This window comes from Panthera uncia (assembly GCF_023721935.1).
Source record: "Panthera uncia isolate 11264 chromosome B3 unlocalized genomic scaffold, Puncia_PCG_1.0 HiC_scaffold_1, whole genome shotgun sequence".
Classification (NCBI taxonomy): Eukaryota; Metazoa; Chordata; class Mammalia; order Carnivora; family Felidae; genus Panthera; species Panthera uncia.
In genome coordinates this window covers 92,517,326-92,529,098 of record NW_026057582.1, presented here as the reverse complement: position 1 = coordinate 92,529,098, position 11,773 = coordinate 92,517,326, and the positions used below count along the sequence as shown (strand labels likewise).

The 11,773-nt window shown below is 39.4% G+C and overlaps 1 protein-coding gene across 1 annotated transcript in view; it reads right to left on the bottom strand.

Moving 5' to 3' along the window:
• Nucleotides 1–11,773, bottom strand: part of GLDN (gliomedin) — a 60,443-nt gene that overhangs the window by 27,170 nt on the left and 21,500 nt on the right. Inside the window, exon 2 of the mRNA XM_049613612.1 lies at nucleotides 942–993. Within this exon, the coding sequence (XP_049469569.1) occupies nucleotides 942–993 (52 nt within the window). The remainder of the gene's footprint in view (nucleotides 1–941; nucleotides 994–11,773) is intronic.

Here is an 11,773-nt window from a genome sequence, read left to right as displayed (position 1 = left end):
AAAAAAAAAAAAAAAAAAAAAAGAAAAAAGAAAAAATGTATATGGCTCACGAGAGCTCTGCATTTACTTCATATTAGATTTTTAATGCAAAAATAATCTCCCCATTTCCTCAGAATGGAGGAGAGGTAGTCAATGCTGTGTCTGAAATCAGGCTCTGTAGGCCCATTCTTGGGCCTGGACAGAGCCTCCCTCTGCCTGGGGTGCAACACATTGGGTGAATGTTCTGGGGTCTGTGTTCTTCCTTTTCCCAAGCTTCTAAACACAGAAGGCAGGCACCCCTCCCCTCAGGCAAGAGGCAGGACTCTGTTAGACTCAGGTGTACACGAACATATCCATAGCACTCTCCTCCTCCCCTGCCCAACCCATCAGCCACTCTGTGTCCCTTGGCTTGATGTGCCTCAGGGTTGATTTCCCTCCCTCCTGTTTCTTTGTCCTTGATTCATCAAGTGGAGGGGAGCTGTGCATGACATAACTTCCCATCTCACGTAGCACACAGTAGGCCCCACACACAGAGCACTCTTCATCAAAAGTGTTCTGATTTATCAGTAGTTTGCTTCTAGAACTTTCCATTTATGCCATACATATGATGTAAGGAAAGAATTACTTCTGCTAAGGTCTCTTTCCTTCCTTTCTTTTCTCTTTTAAAAATTAATGTGAATAAGGAAAACATCTATGGCCCCAGTTCAAGGTACCACACGTTTCTAATTACCCAAGACCCAGTTATTTTCCATGGCTATATTTCTATGGCAGTACTAAAAAATGTTCTTTTTCATAATTATATTACAATTGATTTTCAGTTCATTAAAAACATCTGGTAAAAGTAAACCAACATGTGTTTTTATCACCCGCAGTTTTCCCAGGTGTTCATTCTGCTCTGGCCCTTTGGCTACCACACATGTTTGTGGTGTGAGCCACTCCTGCTCAGTTCGAGGCTGGCCTACCTGTCAGGCAGATGCCCTTGGTGCTGTTACATAGATCCACCATCACTCGGATCTGCAAAGAGAGAGGATGATTAATAGCAGCACAGAAGACAGTGGACCCCAAACTTGCCCTTTATCCAGGCAAGAAGCAAGCAATGAGAAAGATTCACAAAGTAACCTCAGGAGGATATTCAAAAGTCTGAGGAAAAGTTAATGTAGAACTGAAAAGGAAACTCTTAAATGATCTCAAGATATGTGATGACAGAAGCTCATCTGTCAATATTGTCAACTGATCTCTTTGACTTCTATCCTCTGAGAAGACAAAGGATGGCGAAGGAATTGCTCAATCCAATTTTCAAGGTTGTGTTGAGCCAGCCCTCCAGCATCTGAAGGGCCCAATCTGTGTGTGGGTTGAGTAAAGAGGGCAGGCTTTGTGGTTGGGAGTGTGCACTTACTAGCTGGGTGAGCACAGACATGGTACTTAACCTCTGGACACTTGGGTTTTCTCTGGAAATGTAACTACTCTGAGCACTTGTCTTGAGTTCTGCCCCTGGCACATGGATGCTGCCCAGATGATAGTAATTTTCATGTCACATGGATACTGTCCACTCGTCACTGGATGGCCCATCTGTGATAGGTGGTCACTGCAGCGTGGTATTAGCCTGGTATCTGATTTCTCCACACCAGCTTTGCGGTCCCTTCCCCAATTGACTCTCCATGCTGTGCCCAGTGAGTGTCACAAAAAAACAAATCTGACTGGGTCAGCCCTGATTCACATACTGTTGTGATTCTTTGCTGCTCTAAAGATAGAACAAAGCTCCCCCTTCTCTGAATTCATCTCATACCACTCCCCTTTCCCTGTCTGTCTCCCAGCTATACTTTGCCTCAGTTTGCTCATCTATAACATGGAGATAGAAATAGTGCTTATTTCTTAGGACTGTTGTGAAGAGTAAGTGAAATCATTATATGTGAAGTTCTTGGAGCAATGCCTAGCATGTAGGAAGCACACACAAACATGTTTTCCATTTGGTGGAGGCAGCACAGACTATAGATAGGAGCAAGGATTCTGAAGTCACCCTGCCTATATTTGAATCATGGCTTTGCCACTCACAAGCATTGTGATCTTGAGGAAGTTATTTAACCTCTCAGTGCTTCAGTGTTCTTATCTGTAAATGGAGCTAATAGCACCTACCTTATACCATGGTTATATGGATTAAATAAGCAAATACATGCAACACATTTAGAACAGGGCCTGACACATGGTAATCACACTCTATATATGCTACTGTTTTAATGGTTCCTTAAATATGCCAAGAATGACATAGTTTATTAATTTACCATCCAATTGTTTTCAATTTACAGACTCAGTAATTTTTAGACCCAAATTAATGTGACATTTCAAAACCGTGGAGAAAAAACTTATTACTTAAGAAGTGAATTTGAGACAGCTGGATAGACATCTGGGTTAGATATATGGGGGATAAACAAAAAGTTTAATCCTTACTTCACTCATTACACTAAATAAGTTCATTAAACGATATTGATAAAACATTTAGAAGTGAAAAACAAATTCATAAACGTACTGGAAGAAAACTTGGGGAAAAAATTTATAATGGCATTGGAGTAGGAAAGATTTTTCCAAGAAAGAAATGACCCCCATACTATATATGTAGGAAGGATGTATAAATTTGACTGTCTAGTAATTTAAAATTTCTGCAAGAGGTAAAATACTACAAGTGATAACAAATGAGAAACATAGACCTTGAACAATAATTACGAAGGGCTAGTATATAAAGAGCTGTTACAAAGCAATACAGAACAAGAAACTAAAAGGAAAATGGGCAATGGACCCAAACAGGAAGTTCAGAGAAAAAAACCAACAGTGCGCATTTTCATTTATAGTTAAAGAAATAAATTCAAACGATGAAATGCTATTTTCCACCTCTTAAATTTGTTAATAAAAAGACTAGCAGAGCACATTATCATGGGAGTGTCAGGAAAGCAGAACTCCCTTTTTTCCCCAAAATTTTATTTAAATTCTAGTTGGTTAACATACATTGCAATATTGGCTTCAGGAATAGAATTCAGTGATTCATCACTTACATACAACACCTAATGCCCATCACAACAAGTGACCTCCTTACTACACATCACCCATCTAGCCCATCACTCACCCACCTCCCTCCATCAACCCTCAGTTTGTTCTCTATCACTGAGTCTCGGTTTGTTTCCATCTCTTCTCTTTTTGCCCTTCTTCCCATACGTTCATCTGTTTTGTTTCTTAAATTCCACATATGAGTGAAATCATATGGTATTTGTCTTCCTCTGACTGACTTATTTTGCTTAGCATAATACATTCTAGTTCTGTCCACATCATTGTAAGTGGAAATATTTCATTCTTTTTGATGGCTGAGTATATATACACATACACCACATCTTCTTTATCCATTCATCAGTCGATGGACATTGGGGCTCTTTCTATAGTTTGGCTATTGTTGATATGCATGAAAGCAGCACTCTCTTACTCTGTTGATCAAGTGTAAAGGCATGGTATCTCTTTGGAGGGCATTTTGACAGTAACTACTAAAATTTGAATGGGTCTACCTTCTGCACTTTGGGATTTATTCTTCAGATATATACACACAAGGAGATAGAAGTAGAAATATGGTTGCTGCAGAAATGTGAGCAAGAACAAAAACAACCCAAATATTTATCAGAGGGGTCTGGTTAAATAAAGTGTAGCATACCCACAAAATGAAATACTGTGAAAAAGAATGAATTTAAATCTGTAAGAATGATATTGAAACATCTCCAAGATAAATGAAAAAATGCAAAGTATAGAGCAGCATGTGTAACATACTTTAATTTATGTAAAAGATTTTTGTGCATGCAAATGTTTCCATATGCTTCTCTCTTGCTGCTTTCGAGACTCTCTGTTTTTGGCTTTCTTGAATATTTATGGAAAGAAACCTAAAAAGCCTCAAGTGAGGATGAATGGAGGGCTAGGGCAGGAGGAAGCTGTACTAAGCATGATATGCCCTTTTGCTTCATTGGAAATTTTCACTGATTATGCTTTCAATTAAACTCTTGTTAAAAAGAATTATTTTTAAAGATTTTTAAGTTATCTTTACACCCAATGTGGGGCTTGAACCTACAACCCCAAGATCAAGAGTTGCATGCTCTACTGACTGAGCCAGCCAGATGTGTCTAGAAAAACATGTTTTGATTTGAGGGGAAAAACTGTTTTGACTTCTACCTAGGTTTATTCCATTTGCTAGGAGATCCAGACTAAAACTCACGCTGTATTTACTTCTTGTCAAGTATGTCAACAGGTATCTACTGACAGCTTTAGAAATTTATTGTGAAATGTACATATCACAAATACACCAATGTGTACAATTTCAAGATGAATAATAAAACAAACATATATATCTGACCCCCCAGGTAAAGAACTGGAGGTGCTTCTCCCCATAATGCTCCAGCCCCACCAACTCTCTGACACAAGGTATATTGTGCAATATGCCTCTCCCTCTTATACAAGTAAGAACATAGAAGCTTAGAGAGGTGACATCATTTACTCAAGGTTCCATCACTTGTAGTGGAAGAGCTGGACTCAACTCCAGCCTTCCTGTTTCCAGGTCTGCTGTGCTTTCTATTATGGCTCTGATGACTATCTCAACCCAACCAGACAGAAGAAATTTTGACTTACCATTTTAGTCATTTTCATAAATGAATGTAATCAGCTGCACTATGGACAAAATTTATTATCTTAAAAAATGTATAATTGCCCATTGAGAGAACAAAATGTTTCATTTGTTGCCTGGGGGATCACGGCTGAAGGAGTCATTTGAAACAACAGAAGCATCAATAGGGAAAATTAGCCTTTATCTTTCATATACTCACTGTCAGTCAAAGACAGTGAAGAAAGAGTTTTCATTTCCTGACCTTTTGGCTACATTTATATGCTAAATGTCAATTTAGATATTTACCAGTAAATTGTGTTAATCTTCACACAAGAATATTCTTTTAACAGACTTGGGCTATTTAAGATTGGATCACAGTGAAACATATGGTATGAAAAGGTATGGCCATAAGAAAGTCAAAAACATTTTTTCCTGATGATAATGATTAAGAATTTGGAACAAAATAAGAGAATTCAAAATTGGTTGTCACATAATCTAGATTGTCAAATTAAGGAATCACATTTGGCATAGAGAGCTTTTTAAATCTTAATTTAGGACTTGACAATGGCAAAGCTGGAAGAGGCCTTACAGCTCATTGTCCTGAGGGGTGTCAGGCACAATCCATCTATGAGGTGGCCCTGCTCCCTCCCCAAGTCCATCTTCTACCACTTTCCCCCTGTCACTCTGCTCCAGTCACATTGGTCATCATCACTCGCCTTGTCTGTGCCTCTAGGCTGTGCTCACATCTTCACTGAAACCTCAGCTCAAATGTCACCCCTTCAGGAACACTTTCTCTGACTCCCCAGCTGAAAGTAGCCCCAGTGGCCACTCTCCATCACCTCACCTGGCTCTTTGTTTCTGTAATGCTCATTGTTATCTAATATTATCTTACTTACATCTGCATTTATTTATTACTTGCTCCTGAGTGGAAGCATTTTGAGAGAATTTGCTGTTTTGTTTCTATCCCCTATGCATAAAACAGTGTCTGTTCCCAGACCTAGAACTTCTCCTCTGGGGAGATAGAGTTCAAGAAGGAAAGTATGTCAGTGGTCTCCAAGGGAGAGCTTACCTTGACAGAAGGTGACAATAAATTGTTAACCTGGGTTTATGATGTGAGAATCTGATGGTGTTAGGAAGAGGGTGGGTGAGGTGCAGAAACAGATCCACAGCAGTGGTGGGAAGTTCCTCCCAACCCACAGATGCCATTTGGGGGACACACTGTATGGGAAAAAATGGCTGTCACCCTGAGTCACAAAGAATGGTACCTCTGAGAGCTCAGGCTTAGTGCACCCTTGGTCAACGGGTCACCGAGGTGGAATCATCTCCCCAGAAGAAACACCATGGCTCGTCAGGTCATCTCCCCAGTGAGAAGATCAATACAGTAATGGACAGGGACATATCACATTGTATGGGGACTTATTCTTAGCGGTGACAACATGTGGTACTGATGAGAGAAAAGACAGTCAAAATGGATCCTACTACTGGCCTAACTAGACGTTCCAGTTTTCTCTCTGGACACAGAACTGGTGTTGCTGGATTAAAAGATCTCATGGGATCTTGAACAATCTATAGGCAAAGAAGAGGCCCCAGGAGAAAAATAATGAATTTCCTGCTAACTTGGCATCAGACAGCAAATGCTGGCTTTAAATTCAACTGAAAAGAGATGGGACATAATTTGGCAGTATCCATTAGAAAGAAAATGCTGTGAATTGGGAATCTCACTTGTAGGAAGAGTATACAAGTGTTAAAAAAACAAAACTCTACCAAGTAAATTTGAAGATCTGATTGGCTTTATTAAACAATTCATGAATTGGGCAGCATCTCTTCAAGCAAGTAGAGGGAAGCTTTGCTAAACAAACAAACAAACAAACAAACAAAGGATTTTAAAGGCAGAGGAAGGGCATTAGAAAAAAGAAGAAAGGAATTTATCAGCACAGAATGCATTGTGTAGGCAAGGTTGCCCTCCTAAGGGGAGCAGAAGGGGTCTATCAGTAAATGTCCTAGTACTGATCAGGGAATTCCATGTTGACTGGCTAAAGGTTACATTTTTGGGGTGGGGGGGTGGAGTTCTGGGGTGGGAGGTGAAACTGCTGTTAGGTTAGGTATTAACCTTGGTTTGCTGACTTGGCCTAAGTGATGCTATTTGGGGGCCTGCAGTTGTCTTTTTAACAAATCCCCCCCCTTTGCTTGGACTCTCAGCTCAACTGAGAGATGTGATCAAAAGTTAAGGCATTAGCATCACTCTCAGCTACTGCTCTGAAATTCTTGCAGTTTCTGTTGTTCCTTTCTATGGTCCCCATAGGTCATGATGTTTTGGCTTTATCTCTGTCACATTCACAGGTGATAGCTTAAGGCTTACATTCTTTAAGTTGGTCAAACTTTTGGCTCCTTTTTTGACAATCCAGTCTTAAGGAGATCATTTACTTGATGGCTAGTGGCTGTGAACATACATTTAGAGTTTTTGAAAGAATACCAGGGAGATTATTATGATTACTAGAAGCAGGATAATTCCTAATTTTTGGAGTGCATTTTGAAGCCATGGTCCCCAATACCCAAACCAATCAGAATCAAAAAAAAAAAAAAAAAAAAAAAAGACCCCACTGAAGGAGTACCCTAGTAAGCTAAGTTGTTTCAGAATGGGCTGAGGCCCCAAGAGGGACCTTGGGCCAAGTCCTTGGGTCCCTCATCATGAGGTTTCTTGGTTTTGCTCAAGAAAGAATTCAACAGCAAGCCATTTGGAAGAGGAGACAAAGATTTATTAAGTAGAGAAGTAAGAAAGGAACTACGTCATAAAGTAGCAGTCTCTCCTCCCAGAGGGGGAAGAGGATCCTCCTTTTCCTGTAATGAAGAACTTTGTAAGTTTTTAAAATTAACTAACCGTATAGGGAGGGGCTTACTCTTTAACTTTGGGCTTATCATTTACATGGAGAAGTTAGTTTTTCCATTGTCCTAGGGTTGTGAAATTACCTACAGGGAGCAATTTTAAGAATGTCTAGACTTTGTGGCTTTTACTGCTGGAGGGAGGAGGGTCTTGTGGTCTTCCATGAATCAGATCTCGTGACTTTTGTTTAAGACTTGCTGTCTTTTAAGTTAACGTTCAGCCTAAAACCAAAATGGCTTTACTTTAGTCAACTTGTCGCCTGCATCTCCCTTTCCTCCTGCCTCAAATGTACAGCACATGGTATTGGCCATAGCACAGACACCTCCCTGCTCGGCTAAAAGAGAGCCAAGGGATATCCCATTATCAAAAACAACTTTGGCCAGAGAATCTAAGGATCTTTGCTGGGCAGTATTGCTTTAGCAGCAGATTCTGCAATAATTTCTAGAATTCAGAAGTTAGCCTTTACATTTATCCCTAACCAGGGGAGTAGGGCAGTCAGAAGATCTCCTAGCCTATTCTAAATTCCAGAGGTTGCCCCCCTTAACAACAGCCTTGGAAATGAAGATGAGGCCATTATTTTTCAGGCCAATACCAGAATAAAGGAAGGGAAAATAAGGAGAAAGGGTTTCATGTTTAGTTAAAGTAAGAAGTCTTGATCTGTCCTCTTGGGTAGAAGCAGTCTATCTGGATTTCAGATACTTCTCTTCCTTGCCAATTTGATTTAAAAGTCTCAAGATTCTGTACAAGTGAAGCCTTCGTGAGCTGTGTGGTGTGTGCCCATGATGTGTATTGCTTCTAGTTTTGTAGCAGTGTCAGTGGTCAGGAGCACTCGGTGAGATCCCCTTTCCAGTGGGGCTTGAGGGCTGTCTTTTTCTGATGATGTTTTCAGAACACCCAATCACCAAGCTCTAACTTGTGGCCAGTTTAGATTCTCTGAACTGGATCTCAGAAGAATTTTTTTTTTTAAGTTTATTTATTTATTTTGAGAGAGAGGAAAAGAGCACAAGTTGGGGAGGGGCAGAGAGAGAGGGAGAGAGAGAATCCTAAGCAGGCTCTACACGGAGAGCGTGGCTCAATCCTAGGAACTGGACGGTGTGATCAAGACCTAAGCCAAAACCAAGAGTCAGACATTTAACCAACTGAGCCACCCAGGCACCCCTGGGAAGGCTTCTTGAGTTTAGACAGTAGACTGACAGTAGCTGGTCATACTAGCATGGGATGACAGGGGAAATGATCAAATTTTAAGAAGTCTGTAAAGTTTTTGCTAAGGCTCATATGATTTTTCCAGTGAAGTGGGTGCCTCAATCACTGGAGATCACGGAAGGTATAACCCAAGTGGGAAATGTACTTTTTAACTGTTTCTTCGCTATAGTGAGGGCATCAGTCTTGCAACAGGGGAAAGCTTTAGCTCCTCTGGAAAACACACATATAGTCACAAGAACATATTATAACCCATAGTAAGTGGTAGTTGAATGAAGTCCAGCTGCAGGTATTAAAAGGGTTCAGAGGGAGGTCTGAGGTCTCTGGGAATAAAAACAGTTTTTTTTCAGGATTATGGACCTGACAAGTCAGAGAGGGCTAGACTGTGCAATTTGATATAAGTCTCCCTATCAATGTCTATTCATAATTTGAGTCATCTTAAATGCACTTGGTGGGGGAAGGAATGAAAAAAAATTTTTTAATTTTTTTAAGTTGCTGAGAGGAACCAAGCCATCTGGGGTTTCCCATAGCCCCAACTGTTCATTTCATTTACAGCCATTGCTTACCCATCTTAGTTTCTCTGATTTAGGAGCAGACTGTTGCCATATTATAAGGACATCAAGGTGGCAAAAGTCTGGCAATGAGGGGCCATTTTTGCCGAAGCAGAAGAGACTTTATCCACATGCACTATGATCTTTATAGCCTGTTGCCAGTGCCTTTGCATGAAAGCCACCCTGATCATATATTAACATTTCTTTCTAAAGATCTCCTTCCTCACAAACTCTCTACAAGTTTATTTTTTACATTTAGATTTTGTCTTACAGTTTTTCTCTTTAAATAATCAGCCCTGCTTTAGGAAATTACTTTCCTTTCCCTCAACAAAAAAAAATTGTATTTTTTGTTACATAAAGGTGCCCTTTTATGGTGCAGTTTTTCAATAAAGCACCAAACATGTTTACTAACAGACCCAAACTTATCTTTAGTTTCTCTGTAATAAAACAAAAGTAGATAAACCTATGTTCAGTATTTAATGTTTCATTGTTTTATCTTATTTGGAAATGATCTAGATATTCAATGAATTTAACTTAACTCATCACTTAGTTTCAGGTTACCAAAGCCTTCAGGATACCAAGAAGATTTGGGGAAACTATTTTTAAGTATACACACCATAAAATATAATTGTTGTAAAAAAATATGTATCTATGGGGCACCTGGGTGGCTCAGTTGGTTAAGTATCCAACTTCAGCTCAGTTCATGATCTCATGGTTCATGGGTTTGAGCCCCATGTCAGGCTCTCCAGCTCAGAGCCTGGAGCCTGCTTCAGATTCTGTGTCTCCTTCTCTCTGTAACCTTCCCCCACTCATGCTCTGTCTCTCTTTCTCTCAAAAAGAAATAAACATTAAAATTTTTCTTTAATTTAAAAAATTAAAAAATATGTATCTACAAACTCTTATTTCACTTACATCTAAATTATTTGCTCCCAATAATTACATTTAGATTACCTACGAAAACTTTAGGAGACATCAAAGTCAGCCACTCTCCTACTAAGCTATTGTTTTTTTTGTTGACAGATCCTGCAAGAGATAATATGAACTTAACTTGTCCAGTGAAGTCAGATAGAGTAAAAGTTTTATATTTATATTTAATGTTGATAACTCTATAGACGTTTGTTTTAATTAAATCATCAACCTTAAGCTAGCTTTTATAGAGAATATTTTCCCAGATCATGTGAACTTAAAAAACATTTGGGGGAGCCTGGGTGGCTCAGTCAGTTAATCATCCGACTCTTGATTTCTGTGCTCTCAGTGCAGAGCCTGCTTAGGATTCTCTCTCTTTCCCTCTCTCTTTGCCCTTCCACCAGTCATGCTCTCTCTCTCTCTCTCTCTCTCTCTCTCTCTCTCTCATAATAAATAAACATTAAAAAAATAAACAAAAACATTTTGGTTAGTTTCTATCTTTCTGAGATAACTAAATAGAGCTCTTTTACAAATTAACTTTAGCAATTCCATCTAAAGATAGAAAAATATCCCATATTTACAACATATATATTGGATGCACATGCAGACAGATGTAAAGGCCTTATAGTTATAAGTATTTGTGGAGAAGATTTTTCAGATTCATATTTGTCCCTGGAATTAAATAGGCTGTGCTAGAGTTTGTGCATTTAACCATTTGTATTTTAACCATTTGTATTTTAAAAAGGCTTTGCTCGGGGCACCTGGGTGGCTCAGACAGTTAAGCATCTGACTTCAGCTCAGGTCATGATCTCATCATGGTTCATGAGTTTGAGCCTTGAATCAGGCTCGCTGCTGTCAGCACAGAGCCTGCTTTGGATCCTCTGTCTCCCTCTCTCTGCCCCTCCCCTGCTCATGTGGAGGGTCGGGGAGAGAGAATGCTCCCTCACTCTCTCTCTCAAAAATAAGAATAAACATGAAAAAAAATTTTGCTTCTTGAAAATTTCAAAGACCACTGGATTTTAAATCCCTTTTCTGGGATGAGATTAAGTATCCTTCAGTCTCAGGTAATTGTGGACTTTGTTTATATTTCAAAGACACGATAAAATGTACACATCAAGGAACAGAGAAAGAATATAAGTTCTCCCAGGAAGGGCTTGGGTTTCCTAAAGCCAATAATCTACAAGACAAACAAGAAAAGTTTTGGATTTGGTAAAGGAATAGGTGAATTTTTAATTGCCTCTAGAGCTAACTTCGGTTTTATAAAAAATATATAACATTTGGATAATGGCTCTCAATTCCTCCGAGTTAAGCTATAATTTAAATGACATCATAGATTGATTCACCTATGCAACTACATTATTCTTAATTGGTTTCTTTCCTTTTGGGGACATAGTTCCAATTTTGAATATCTCTGGCAGTACTGCATAACTCTCCTGGGTATAAGACAAGGGGGTGCAAAGAGTATTGCCTTCCCCAAATCCAGAGCCTCTCTCAAACACAGCCCAAAGAAAGAACCAGCAATCTGCTTGTCCCAGTCAGGAAGAAAGCAAAACCCATTTATGTAAAACAAGACAAGCCAGGAGGCAATAAATATCCTTGGGAAAGAAGGAATCAACAAACAATGGTTTTGGA